This window comes from Triturus cristatus, chromosome 4_1 (genome assembly GCF_964204655.1).
Source record: "Triturus cristatus chromosome 4_1, aTriCri1.1, whole genome shotgun sequence".
Classification (NCBI taxonomy): domain Eukaryota; kingdom Metazoa; phylum Chordata; class Amphibia; order Caudata; family Salamandridae; genus Triturus; species Triturus cristatus.
The window spans coordinates 453,641,268-453,656,509 of NC_140585.1; the positions used below are offsets into that span (position 1 = coordinate 453,641,268).

General features: G+C 46.1%; 1 protein-coding gene across 1 annotated transcript in view; it reads right to left on the reverse strand.

Annotated features, from left to right (window-relative positions):
- Window positions 1-15,242, reverse strand: part of VWF (von Willebrand factor) — a 1,048,714-nt gene that overhangs the window by 926,054 nt on the left and 107,418 nt on the right. The window contains exons 7-8 of the mRNA XM_085652611.1: window positions 7,106-7,322; window positions 1,707-1,829 (exon numbers count right to left, since the gene is read on the reverse strand). Of these exons, the coding sequence (XP_085508737.1) occupies window positions 1,707-1,829; window positions 7,106-7,322 (340 nt within the window). The remainder of the gene's footprint in view (window positions 1-1,706; window positions 1,830-7,105; window positions 7,323-15,242) is intronic.

Below are 15,242 nucleotides of genomic sequence, written 5' to 3' on the forward strand. Positions count from 1 at the left end.
GATCATGATCATTAAGCTCATAGTTGACATTAGCATTGTCTGTAGCAGATAAATGGGAAGGAGGGTTGATATCAATAAGAATAGGATCAATAACTTCCACCCGCCCCAATGACTTTCTCCGCTCTTGATTTATTTTATCAACCATCTTCACCAAATAATTGTCCATGGTTGATTTGGTCGAGGAAGGCTTAACTTTAGACATGGGGTACTCTAACACCACACTACTATAAATCAATAAAGATAAACAATTATTTCCCCTGGCAAATCTCTCGCGTTCCCCTCAAACCGCAGTAACCTGTAAGCAGGTAGTGCCACAGAATGTCAAGGAGCAGATAAGGCCCCCTTCCGTCCTCCACGAGCAACTGTATGCCACAGACCTGCCGCAAGTATTAGTAATAGTACCTTCACACAGTGTCACAGTGTCCGTGTCGCAGCACTTCAGGGGGGTGGCCCAGCCCGGCCTCCTTTGGCCCCGGACGGCCACAGACGGTCCCGCCCTTGTCCCGGGCTTCTCCCGGCGCCGACCCGCGCGCGATCCCGCGACGCGGAGGAAGACCTCGGGATTTAAACGCCTCCTGGCGCGGAATTATGGCTGGCGGTGGCGGCTTCCTGCCGCAAAGGCTCGTGGGGCTTGTGGTCCCTCCCTCGCTGCGACCGCGCTGATGGAGAAGAACGCGGCGGCGGGGAGAGACCTTCGGTGACACCCGGAGCCCGGAGCAACAGCAGGAGGTATCAGCGAGGCAAGGTAAGGTCCGAGTAGCCTCTAGTTCCCCAAAAGCAAAAGCAAAGTGCCCACTTGACAGAGGAAGACCTCGGGATTTAAACGCCTCCTGGCGCGGAATTATGGCTGGCGGTGGCGGCTTCCTGCCGCAAAGGCTCGTGGGGCTTGTGGTCCCTCCCTCGCTGCGACCGCGCTGATGGAGAAGAACGCGGCGGCGGGGAGAGACCTTCGGTGACACCCGGAGCCCGGAGCAACAGCAGGAGGTATCAGCGAGGCAAGGTAAGGTCCGAGTAGCCTCTAGTTCCCCAAAAGCAAAAGCAAAGTGCCCACTTGACAGAGGAAGACCTCGGGATTTAAACGCCTCCTGGCGCGGAATTATGGCTGGCGGTGGCGGCTTCCTGCCGCAAAGGCTCGTGGGGCTTGTGGTCCCTCCCTCGCTGCGACCGCGCTGATGGAGAAGAACGCGGCGGCGGGGAGAGACCTTCGGTGACACCCGGAGCCCGGAGCAACAGCAGGAGGTATCAGCGAGGCAAGGTAAGGTCCGAGTAGCCTCTAGTTCCCCAAAAGCAAAAGCAAAGTGCCCACTTGACAGAGGAAGACCTCGGGATTTAAACGCCTCCTGGCGCGGAATTATGGTTGGCGGTGGCGGCTTCCTGCCGCAAAGGCTCGTGGGGCTTGTGGTCCCTCCCTCGCTGCGACCGCGCTGATGGAGAAGAACGCGGCGGCGGGGAGAGACCTTCGGTGACACCCGGAGCAACAGCAGGAGGTATCAGCGAGGCAAGGTAAGGTCCGAGTAGCCTCTAGTTCCCCAAAAGCAAAAGCAAAGTTGTTAAATATTTTGCCAATGCAAATTTCTTCTCAGGAATCTCAATGACATTACTATCCTTGACATCCACTCTGGAAAGGAAGACACCTTGTAACATTTAAGGACTGAATTCCACAGGAAAGGGATTATTTTAGTGAATTGATAAATTAAAAGAATTACCCGGGCAGCTGCATCCATCAAAACATTGTTCTTGGCACACTTCGTTGATGTCCAGACTTTGGCAAGTTTTGGCACATGGGGACACACACTCATTGTACTCCATGCCAGCTGGGCACAGCGGATCTGGTACAAAAAAAAGAGAAAAGGTATCATATTATTTGAAAATATGGGAATCATGTTCTCAAGTATAGACATCTGGTCATATATGTTTTGATATGCCATGCTGTTTCTACAACACATGCATGATTCTATGATCTCGCATCAAAGTTCTCAAATAGTTTACAGTTTGGAATCTGCCGGCTATAATGATGGTATTGCTCCCTCTATCTTTTCTGTTCAGGCATGAAAGGGTTAATTCTGAGACTGAACTCTGCCTACTTTCCCTTTTGCAGAAATATGACTACAAGTCTCACATCAACGACCAGCAACATGGAGATAAGAATTTGATGGGGTGTTCCTGTTCATCTTGCTTTTCTTTCCCTGGCAATATTTTCTGAAGAAATATATTTGATATTAGAAGGAACCAGGTAATGATTAAAATTATGGTACTATTCAAAGGTTTCACAGTGGCATGCATGTGTGTATGTTTGTAGTTATACATGAGTTTTATCAAGCATCAACCAAGTTGCGAAGCAAGGGAGTCCTGCAGTCAAGTTTTACCAAAGAGATGGCAATAACAGGCGAAGGATTTGGGATACGCAGAGATGGGGGCAGTGCTGGGGTTGCAGTGGTTAAGGTTTATCAGGGAGAAGAAGGTCAACCTTGGGAGGAGGAGATGGGATTACAAGGGAGAGGATAGTGGTGATGATGACCCCCTAGCTGTGTGCGAGTGGATAATCTAGGGGTTGCCACGGTGGGTAATGAAGATGGGAAGGAGCTGTGGCCAGGGTGCACAGCAACAAAATGTTCCTCAGCATGGAGGATCTTTAGGCGGAGAAGGAGTGGCGCCCCATGGATCTGCACAGGGATGGTGTTCAAAGCCTCGTACAGCAGCGGGAGAAGGCCACGGTTATCAAGCCTCCTTGTAAGTGTTGTACTTTGTAAACCTGTTGCCCTACTAATGGCCTGTTTAAGCCCTCTACATTCCATCGCTACTGGTAGTGATGCAAGGATAGGAATAGTCTCACCACTTCAGGATGTGAGACATTGTCGGGCTGGATTTAACTATTTCATCAAACAGATGATTTGACACTATTACCATTAATACAGTTTGTTTCATTTCATATGTACACCATATTTAACTTTATGGAACCAATCGTGTTTTCATTTTAAACAACATATCAGCATGTTAACATTACACAGCTATCAGCCTACATCCAAAAAGGCCAGTAGTATCGATCATAGACACACAGCTTCTTTGCCTACAACCTGAAGGCTGGCAGCATATTAGGTTACTTGTGTCAGCTGAGCCATAAAAACAATCTGATAAATATAAAAGAAACACAAAATGGAAAGAAAAACAAAGCCCACCTGTCCCTCCCCACCAACCTACAGGAGACAAAGGCATAAAAAAAAGGGGGGGGGCAACTGCACCTGTCAGCATTTATACCAATATGGGAGCAGCTCTCTATTTCACTGAATATTGAGGCACCCACCTTCACTGCGTGGGAAGTCACTGCGTCGGTCTCCTCATGGAGTAGATGTAAAATTTGGAGAAATTTGGGGCACGTAACCTCCCGCAATTCTTTGGATAAAATTAATATAAAATGGGCCCATAGTTTCGCATATTTCTACCCCTAATGCTCCTGAATCAATGAAAGAAGTTCCATCCCAAGGGTGAACCAGAGCCTATGCAGCCATGTTGTATGATCTGGAACATTCGTGGTTCTCCACTGCGCCAAGAGTGTCTGATGGGCCCGCCAAAAATGCCAGCGCCATTTGCCTACCCCGCAGAGAGCGCAAGGGAAATGTCAGTTGGTTGGGAGACCCAGTAAGGTATAAGCCGGGAACCTCGGGATCTCCATATCAAAGTCTTGATCAATGTCATTCAACACCCCCTCCCAAAAGCGTTCCAAACGCGGACAGTGCCAGAGCAAGTGTACTAGAGACCCAGTGAGACCACAGCCCCGCTAGCACTTCTCAGTGGGATTCTTGCCCCAGGTGTGGATACGTGCTGGCGTTAAATACCAGTAGGATGTGACTTTGAATGCTGATTCGGTGCCTGCGGTACTATGTGCAGTGTAGTGAGCCCTATAACCATGTTTAACTTTAAAGGCCAAACGGATGTACATGTGCATAAAGGTGTATTGTGCAGGTTGGCATAGGGTTACCCTTGTAACTACGGAAACACTCTCTCGCATCAAACAGGGTGACCTGGGTTTGCTGTGATTGTCCCAATCTATCACCCTCTGTCCTGGTAAGTTCAGTAAATGTAGCATATGTCCTGGTTTTCAGAGAGGGATGAGTGTTTTACAGGGCGTAATTAGCTAGCTGCCCCCAGCAGAAAGCCGTTTAGTTGAGTGAGGTCTTACTGTGAGTAAACGTTGCATTGAAATCCCTTTATTACCTCATTCTCCGTTTTTTCTATGTTGGTGAGCACTGTCAACTGTATCCTCAATCAATGAAAAGTTTCTGTCAAAATATATCTTTTTGCATGTGTTATCGCAGTTGTTGACTATAGGTAAGACTGTTGAATACATTAATTGCCTCCTATTTATTTGTCAAAACAAATTAATGTGTATGTTTTCTATTGCTGTGAATGGTGGAAAACACTAAAATCATTATTCTAGACGAGGAAGAAGCCTCCTTCTTTTATATGTTAAATGCTCTAATAAAATGCATTTTAATTGCCTTTGGCCTGTGTTTCAAAATATATAGGGACTGATTTAAACGTGATGGCTATCCTGTCCGCCGTATTACGACTCCATTATATCTTATGGCACTTGCAATATGGCGAATAGGATATCCAAAGGGCTGGACTGGCCGTAGCAGGCATCGGGTGTTTCCCCGGGAGGCTGGAAGGGTGTGGGTTGGTTCTTCAGCAGCGGGGGCTGGTTTTGTTACTGGAGGACGGTCTAGCATTGGTGCGGTGCTGCAATATCGCCCCTCAATAACAAAAGCACCAGTGCACACTTGCGCACTAGCCCCTACCTCCCCACCCCCACAGAGCTGGTCCGACGAACTTGCCAGTGCTGCTTTGGGTTCCCAGTCCGGCCCTAAGTATCCGTCACGTTTGTGAGGAAGCAACCCGTCCGCCAAACTCAAAATCAGGCCCTTAGATCTCAACTTACCCCCATTGTTGATATGATTTATGTTTCGGCACTCGAAAGTGATATGTGCAACACCTGGGCAAAAAACAAATGCGCAGTGATAGCAAATATCAATGTCTGTCGGCAATCTAGTGCAAGTAAGAGACGTATAGTTTGTGTTTCTTGACTTGGGTGCGTTGGACACTGGCGTTTGCAAAAGTACACATTGCATTTTATTGTGATTGCAGTCCTACCCTGAGGAGGCAAGTTGCTCACAAGAATACGCGTCTTTAAGCAGACATGTCCTACCCTGAAAAATGCACGTGAGGTCCAGCAATGCTGATTTCTTATTTGTTGATGTTTAATGTTTTAAAGTGAGCAGTTGCACAAATGCAATATGTAACACTGCCTTTCAAATTGCAGTACCTTCCACACTCATCGGAAGTTTCACAACCGTCTGCCCAGAAAGTCAGATGCAGACTCGTTTCCAGAAAAGGAAATAAGGGCCCCTCAGTGCAGGTCAACAGCAAGAGGAAACTTCTGCATTCGAGGATAGTTGGCAAGTAGAATATGACTGTTCCAAATAAAAAATGGGAACAAATATAGATCGTTTTGATTTTTGACTTCTAACCGTAGATTTGTTTACCTCACTATACACTTGACATTACACCAGTGGGATTTGCTAACGTTGTGCCTGACTTATTAAGGTGTGACGCCTTTATCAAAGCAAACAAAAGTCCCTATTGCAAGCAGCTTGGAAAATGGTCCTGGATTTCCTCAACGCCAAGTTACCATTTTCGAGGAGCCAGCCCAAAATGAACCGGACCCTGAGGGTCCATTGAGAAATGAGGCATTACTGGGGCAATTTTAGTTCTGGGTCCAAATACTCCGGTAATTCCTCATTTTTCCACACCGAGATTTGGGCAGCTTTCAGCAGCTGAAATCTCTGTGTGAAAGCAAAGAGATCCACCATCCTAGAGTAACTCAATGATCCCTGATAACTCTAATATACGTCACACCTAGATCAGTGCCCAACAATCCTTGGGCATGAACACAGCTTCAGAAAGCTCTCTAATGTGACACTTAACTCTATTTCAGACTAAGCAGCAACCAGTATTTATACATCCTCCAATCTCATTCTTGGTTAGGTGAGCAATACTTGAAAGAAAATGGTGCAAAAACAGAGCTCATTGTAAAGGGACCGACATTTCTAAACTTAGTCAAATGTCTTCAGTTCATCTATCCAGTTTCAAACTATATCATTACAAACAAGGTAGCAAGCAACATGCAGAACATGTTAAAGGAGCATTTCTAAATGTTATTTTGAGAATGTGGTGAAATCATATAATTATCGCACAAGGACCTTAAAATATGCTGTCTGTGATCCATTAAGGGACTTTTGTCTGAAATGCTACAGGCCTCTCTAGTTAAACATCTCCATGTCAGTTGCACAACATCTAGACCTGTATCCATAAGATTTTTGGTAAACTTTAATCATGTTAAATCACAGTCGAGAAAGCACTCATCAGCTTCCGATCAAAGCCCATATTATTTTTAAGGTAACTCCACTTAATGCACAACTGTCATGCCAGCTTTGATCGATGGTGTTGGGTGGCGAAACTTAACTCCTACCTCCAAAGAGGTGGCTTGTGTTTTTTACTTTTCCTGGATTTAACTTCCACAGCCAAGTCTGCACCTTTCTTCAAAGGAAGCTCACCGGTTCTTGATGCAGAACTCTCTCCAAGAACTGATACAGTTCAGCAAAAGCTATTTGTGTAGAAAAACTCCTACAAATTCATGTATTTCCACTAAAGCAGTATATTTGTTGGCCATTCCGTAATAGTCAATAGTGCCTAGAAAGCACATTTGAAAAATAATAAATAACGTATCATTAAAATGTGATACTTCAATCTGGAAAATACACTGTTAAATTCAATACGACATGTGCTCAAAAATACCACACACAACTTTAGTGAGGAAGATTGGACTAAAGTATTGACTTTCTTCATGCCATTAATATCGGGCATATATTGGAATTTATGGCTTATTGTTCTGTTGTGGCCATACTGTTGTTTGTTAACTCTCAGATATGCATTTTTTATATTCAATAGCAATGCTTCTGCCCCATCATTACAACTGTACCAAGGGAATCCTACTTAATATAGTTGGAATGAGAAGCCAATCTCTTTTCTTAAAGATGCGCATACTTACTGCATGTACTTTCAGCCGGCCAGCCGCTCACCATCACTCCCATCTGAGTACAGCGTCTTGCATACTCCAGAAATATTGAACAGTGACAATCCATCTGGTCAGCACATTTGCACATATCATCCTCACAGAGGGAAATGAATGGGCTGGGATCAACATGATGATGGCATTTTCTAAATGGCGCAGCTGTCTTCAAAATCTGGCACCTTCCCATTAAATCCTGCATAGAATAAAATATTCAGTTTCAATAAAATATTACCTTGCGACTAGTAATCGAACAACCATGTACACTGGACAATTTGCAGTATTGGACTCTAGTTTAATTATTTAGCTATAATTTATTTTCACTTCTGTTTTGAAACCCCTGTGAATGTGGATTTGATCATTTCAATGATTCCTAAATCACCTACAGATCTCATAACCACTCTTTAATATTGGTCCGACCCCAACTTGGAATAGGGAGAGAATTGTAGCAAAACCCATCAACAATACACCTGTGAATGTCCTCTATTAGATTATATGTTATTTTATGTTTGTGTTATGTGTCATGAAGCTGTGTTGATTACAAAGATAACCACAACTGATCAGGAATTATGTCTTTTTGAAATACAGTAAAGAGCATCCACAGTAAAAATGGGAAACTTAAATGTCAGTGATGACTGGATCCCAGGCTTCTTCTGAGACTGACAAGCAAAGAAGCAGTGTCAAATAGCAGCTACAGACTCACCTTGATCAAATACTCTATAGGACAGGCACATAGGTACTATTTTTGAGTAAAGAGCAATGGAGCCGGGAGAATTGCAAACCGATCATCCCGGTCAACAGTGTTACCTTTATATTGCTAAACTTTTTAAAGAAAGCTCTTTCAGTGATGTATATCTAAATGACATGCAGCTCTCTATGAATTTGGATACTTTAATTTGCTGGACCACTGGTAGCCTTAAACGTCACCATCTGAGATGAACACGTGTAATCTGAGGCTATCAATGTTGTATCTTTGTCTGTCTCCTCAGCCCTGAGAATAGCTTTAAGATGCAGAGATTGAAGGACAAGTTGGATAAAGCATTTGTCAGAATTTTCCCATGATTTCAAGAATTCTCCCAAACAAGTCCTCTTCTGCTCTCTTCTATCCTATAGCACTCTGTCTTCTAGTGAGTGACAATTTTTATAATCCTAACCCAGTAGTGATTGGCAAATCTACCTAAACTTGTGAAGGTGACAATTTTGTGCACTCATCTCCTATCTTTCTTAGCACTTGTTGTGCTTTAAAGTAACATTAACCCATCGGAGCATAAGGTCACAGCTGTTCAAGTTGATCCCAGTTTAAATAAAATTCTACCACCCTCCTGCCTGTCTCCACCTTAGGACCACCCAAGCTAGCCCTCTGCCAACCCATCTCCTGATTAAAGAGAAATTCACCTCTACCATTCATTCCTCAAGAAGAGTGAGGTGCCTTGTTGTCGTTTGCTTCAACCATCTGTCAAACATCTACCAAGGACAGATCTTTGCTTAGGCCCTTTCAGTCCTTTGAGAACCAACTGTTGTAATCATTTACCTTCTTTATTAGCTAATACCTTGCACATTGAGGGACCTCTGGAGCATAAGAAAGTGTCAGGTTGGATGGACATATGTGAGTAGCAGCCCTGAATCCGGTACTCCGCTTTATCAATGAGAAGACAATCACTGGCAGGCAAAGAATATCTGATCGGCTTCACCAAAACATATATAAAATCAGGGGATGGTAATTTCCAGAGAAGAAAATACTGGCTCACAGATATGTTTAAAGAAGTGGTCACAGTCTGAGGAAACGAAGGAGAGTGAAAGGTAGGAATGAGGTGGCGGCTAATACAGACTGGCAGGCAAGGCTGAAAGAAGCTGAGAAATTTGGCAGGCGATGAACCTGAGGTCTGGAATGATTGAAATAGCATGAGACAGAGAGGTGATAAGCAAGAGAGGAAGGCTGAAGAATCAGAGGTGAAACAAAACGAGCCAGAACAAGCTGTTGGTGAAAACAGAAGAACTCTTGCAGCTTCTTTGGCAACTAAAGTAGTTGGGAAGCGAAGTAGAGGGTTGTTAACTGCCTTTTATTGGGATAATTTGGTGGGGAAGATAGTGTCTCCTCATGGAGCACACACACATTTTTTTCTCTTTTGATCATATATATTAATAGAAAAAAATTCTATTGTGCATGTAATTTCTTCAGAAGGATGATGCAGCAGAAGAGGGTTTTTTAAATTCTCCACCATTATCCATGTGGAGTTCTCTGAACATGCCATCAGTTCCTATCACAGCCACTTCATCTTGTGTCTTGGTGAGTTGCCCTTCCCATAAATAACCACCAGGTATATTTGGTAGTTCAGCACCTGCCACAAAGTATGTTGTTCCAGGGAGCTCCTGCTCTGAAAGTCCTCTTCCCTGGGCAAAGGACGGTACTACAGAAAGCATTTACAAGTGCCTGTTGTAGCAAATACCTTTTCTGGGTGGACATCATAGATAATGTTTCACCTTTATATTGCTGGAGTTTGCTGTGCACTGTGGCACTGCGATTCAGTGCCACCATGTTTATGCTCTTGCTCTATGAAATGAGGTAAACTTAGCAATACAATAGGCTTATTAATCTTTCTATTAAGGCCATGGTCATTGGCACAGCAAACACTTTTTCACCATCTGGGGAGGCCGAGGATGAGTTTTGCAGCTGAGTTTTGTATTGTCTGCAGTCTCCTCAGGAGACGCGATGATTCCTATGTAGAGTGTGTTCTCGTAGTCCAGCCAGCATGTGACAAAGGCCTGCCTGACGGTCCTTCTGGTGTTGACTGGGAGCCACCTGAAAATGTTGCAGAGCATGTGTTGGGTGTGGAAGCAGTCAGATGAGACTGCGTTTACCTGTTTCTTCATGGATAGATTGCTGTCCAAGATCATGCCGAGGTTGCAGGTCGGGTCAGTCGGGCGGAGGGTCTAAGTTCAGCAGGCTGCCATGCGTTGTTCCATGGTGAGGTGTTGTTCCCAAAGATGAGGACTTCCGTCTTGTCTGAGTTGAGCTTGAGACAGTTGTCCTTCATCTAGTCAGCAACATTCATCATTAAGCTGTGGCAGTTGGTTCTGGTGGTGGAGGGGTCTTCTGACAGCAAGAGGATGAGCTGGGTGTCGTCGGCATGGGAGATGATGTTGAGTCCGTGCGATCCGATGGTTTTGGCCAAGGGAGTTATGTACGTGTTGAAGGGGATGCACTTTAAAGTACACCATAATAAATAAACTCTTAGGGCCCCCACATGAGTTGCCCAGAATTTGGGCATGTCCCCACCCGAGTTACTGATACTGAAAGTACTGGTAATTACAGAGGAAAGGAAAATATGACCCATTACAAGCTAGACGTTAAGGGTCTTTCCTTACACACCAGCCAAATTGCCATACAGTTCATTTGATTAAATCCTTTCACTTTCCAGTTAGACAAAGAAAATTAAACATCGGTTTCCTTGGTAAAAAAATAAGCAGCAATTTATAGATATTTACATATTAACTTACTAATGGAAAATTACCAGTGATATCTGTAATTCTGGGTTTGATTCCCCTGGAAATTTCTAATTTTGGCCCAGACTTTGACCAGGATTTTCTGGATGCTTTCAGCACATAAAATGCATAGATGAAGGTAAACAGATCCATGGTGTTTCATGGTGTTCCCACAAATCTCAAAATTCCAATGACAGGGGTAGATTGTATTGCCTTACACATTGGAACCAAATAGCCGCTTGTATTGAATACATTCATGATGTGTGTTATATAAAAACAATGTACTAGGCTAAAACAATGATGGCTCGTATAAACCTTCTGCATCAACATTCCTATGTTTGCATTTCTGTATCTCTCTTTTTAAATTTAAAACATTCTATCCTCAATTGGAAAAATATTCTAAATAGCCTTTTGTTCCATCTGCCTCTGGCTATACTTGTTGTTATACATCTTCTACCTCATTATAGACCGTCACTTGAGGCTCTGGTGTATAATTCGAGTTCAAGGACCTTTACTAACTGTCCTTAGGCAGTGGCAGGGCGAGACTGGGAACCCAGAGCAGCCCTGGCAATGTTGACAGACCTTCCCTCTTGCTGCTTTTCTTACTGGGGGCCAATGTAGCAGCACAACTGCGAAACCCCTAGTAACAAAAACGGCCCACCACTGCAAAATCAGTCCACACCCTTCCAGCCTCCCGGGGAAATGCCCTATGCCTGCTATGGCCAGTCATGCCCTGGGCAGTGGACTTTAATACAATATTAGAACTTGACTCGCTCAAGGGCAAAAACAGCCAAATCGTTATAGAAGAGTAAGAAAAATAATCAAACAGCATCTGAGAAGTGAGAGATGCTGAGGTGCGCTTATGGATATGATGGCAGAGGACCACAAGACTTCGGAGCCGTTTTTGAAGAGCTGCTTGTAAGTTACAGCTCTAGATCCTGCTGCACTCCTTTTTTTGGGAGGGGATGGGTGGTAATAGCCTTATTGTCTTGCCTGCAGGGGAATAGCAGTTGTTTTTAGCATCCTGTGTTATGAACCTTTGCATAGGGCTCGGGCCCACATTATGAAGTGGGTAATTAACAGCCATTACTGGCCCTGGAGATAGTCACTAACTTTACTTATATCCCCTTAACAAACTTACATGACCTCGCAGACAGCTTCTATTAATTTGTTGTGTCAACTATGATAATGACAGTGCGCCACAATGTAAGTGAGCACCAGGTTTGCTTATGCTGCGGTTCACAGCAATTTACATTAATACTTCAAAGAAATGTGTCTAGTTTTCAGAATATCTTGTTCAATCCAGCTGCTGACTCTAATGCCTCCATTGCCCACCCATCCCAAAATGTCCATCTTTCCTCTCTCCATCCTCTCCTCTACCCTCATCGGATTGTCTACATACATTGTATAGATTGTGGCTAAGTATCAGACTCAGAATACACGCCCATTCCCAGTGACTTTGATATCACTTTGTCAGTGGCATAGCTAGACCTACTGCCAACCAGGACGGCGCCTAGGTTTACCTCCCACTTGGTTTAGAGAAGAGCGGGGGTGGCCGACGGATGACTTGTTAGTGGAGTGGCAGCCGACGGCCGACTTGTTCTCGGGGGAGAGAGGGATGGTGGTAGTCAGCAGATACAACATGCTCACCTCCGCTGCCCCCAAAAAGTGTGCCACCGTGGGTGGACCGCCCCCTGAATCTCTCTTGCTACGCCACTGCCCTTTGTTCATTGTCTCTTTTTGTGCTGAGATGATGCAGCCGCTAGCATGCATGTGAGCACTGCGGTTAGATCCTGCTCCCTCCATCTGGCTCCTGGCCTGGACAACACAATCTGATCACGTTTCGTGCATCTGCAGCAATTTGCACCCGTCTTCATTATAAAATAGTCCAGGGAGTTCCTGTTTCTCCAGATCCTATCATCGATATTTTGGAAGGTCCCTTTGCTGGATGTCTAATTCGAATCCTTTTTAGGTCTCGCCTGGCATGGGCTGCGCACATGCGCAGTCTCGCTGGCGAGATTTAATGATTTGGGGTATTTTCTGTAAAGGGCATTAAGCCCCGCCCCTCTTTTCCATTGGCCGGCATCACCGTTTATGCTAAACCGTGGCCAGCCATTGGAAAAGAGGTGTTGGTGATGTTTTAGTTCGGCTTTCTGAGCCGTCCCATTTGGACGGGCTCGTCTGCCTTCCTTCTGCCGTGAAAGCTTTCTTATCTTTATGGGGCCATGTGTTTCAAACACATGGCCCCATAAAGACAAGAAAGCTTTCACAAGGGACGAAAGTGAAAGCGGACCGTGCTTGTTAATGAAATCTGCTCCTGTATTCTGTTTCCTCTGCATTTGAGGCCTCGGAGCCTTCTGTGAGTCATGCAGTTGTGGTAAGTGACAGAGACTGCTCTTGCCTCTCTCGAAGCCCCCTCCTCTCTCCTGCCAGTGCCCCCTCCCCTCACACTCCGCCCAGGCCCCAGGCATGCAGACGGCGCACCCTGTGCTCCTCGCCATAATGAGCCAGAGCCAGGTTAGCCCCGGGCTCTGCAGACAGCTCTGTCGCTGCTGCTGTCAGTGCCCGATGTTACCGGCGGTGTATAAATAGAGAGGGAGTTGGATGTCGCTATCAGCGCCTTCAATCCGTCCTCCTTTAGTGCTAAAGAGCTCATTGGCACCACCCAGACCCTTGGGGTAGAGCTCGGCTCATCAGTCACTGCGCAGCAGTCTGGTGCCGCTGTGATCTCAGACAAGACACATATTTACGGAGGCTTTAATGGGACATAACAGTGACACTTTACACACTCCAGCGAATGATACAGAGATGAATGGGGTTGTAATGCCGCGTCTACCCGTCGCATTTATTTCCATTACCAGTTGCGCCCGCGCCGCGCCATGACGCCACGGAGGGAATGGGCTGTGGCCTGGAGGCGGCTGGGGCCCCAGAACGGGCACCACGCACAGTCAAGGCGAGGGGCCGAGACTCGGAATACTAAGCGCTTCATTGTGAGAGAAGCGCGAATGCTGACTAAGGTGCAAACTCCCATCTGGTTTAGAATCAGAGGGCAACTCTGGTGCAAACTGCTCCTGTATTCTGTTTCCTCTGCATTTGAGGCCTCGGAGCCTCCTGTGAGTCATGCAGTTGTGGTAAGTGACAGAGAATGCTCTTGCTTCTCTCGAAGCATCCTCCTCTCTCCTGCCAGTGCCCCCCTCCCCTCACACTCTGCCCAGGCCCCAGGCATGCAGAGAGCGCACCCTCTGCTCCTCGCCATAATGAGCCAGAGCCAGGTTAGCCCCGGGCTCTTCAGACAGCTCTGTCGCTGCTGCTGTCAGTGCCCGATGTTACTGGCAGTGTATAAATAGAGAGGGAGTTGGATGTCGCTATCAGCGCCTTCGATCCGACCTCCTTTAGTGCTAAAGAGCTCGTTGACACCACCCAGGCCATTGGGGCAGAGCTCGGCGCATCAGTCACTGCGCAGCAGTCTGCTGCCGCTGTGATCTCATACAAGACACGTATTTATCGAGGCTTTGATGGGACATAACAGTGACACTTTACACACGCCAGCGAATGATACAAAGATGAATGGGGTTGTAATGCCGTGTCCATCCGTCGCATTTATTTCCATTACCAGTTGCGCCCGCGCCGCGTCTTGAGACCACGGAGGGAGTGGGCTGCGGCCTGGAGGCAGCTGGGGCCCCAGAATGGGCCCCACGCACAGTGAACGCAAGGGGCCGAGACTCGGAATACTAAGCGCTTCATTGTAAGAGAAGCGCGAATCCTGACTAAGGCGCAAACTCCCATCTGGGTTAGAATCGGAGGGCAACCCTGGTGCAAACTGTGCACACGGACTTTCATCAGATAAATGATGTCGCATATCGTACAGACAAACACTCCCCCCACCCCCAAGCTGGGAGTATCAGGTGCTATTAGGGCGTTGGTCACATTCCGAGGCGCAGAGAGCTCTTCCAGAAAATACCACACTCTTTCAATCGGTATTTACCGGGTGCGCAATTTACACCATTTGCTGTCTTCTTAGATAAAGGGACGCTGTGGGGTGGGACTGCACTAACACATCTTGGTAAAAGTGCGGGGGGCAGCGAGGGGGTTCTGGGTGGTCCCAGAACAATAGAACTTTGCCCACGCGGTGCTTGGCACACCCCGAGGAGCTGATTGAGCCTTTTGCAGTAATTCCTTACCTCCACTAGATGGCGCCTTCTTACTTTTCCTTATGGAATCCCTCGCCCTGCAGTGAGCGCGTGCAGAAGTGAGGCTGGGGGTCTTCCCTTTGTCACCCCACCCGTCAGTCAGAACTCCACACGGCTTCCTCCTCAATATTGACATGAAACTGATTTGCCCCTGTTTGCTCACACTTGCCAACATTGTGTGACCACAAACAAGTAGGATTTCAGAATTACTAATTAGCAAAATTATGTTACCAGAAATAACATAATACAATGTCCGTTAGGATCCTTTTACCACCTTCTGCCCTCCAGTGATTGAATCAGATAGTAGGGCGTTTCGCCCAAAAGTTCGGACAGAATTATCCCACATTGTCGGTCCATCTTTAACTCTAGCAAATAGTTTTGAAGCCCGTTCACTCTTACTGAAAACGATTGACTGCCCACACAGCAGCAATCGAGGGAGGACA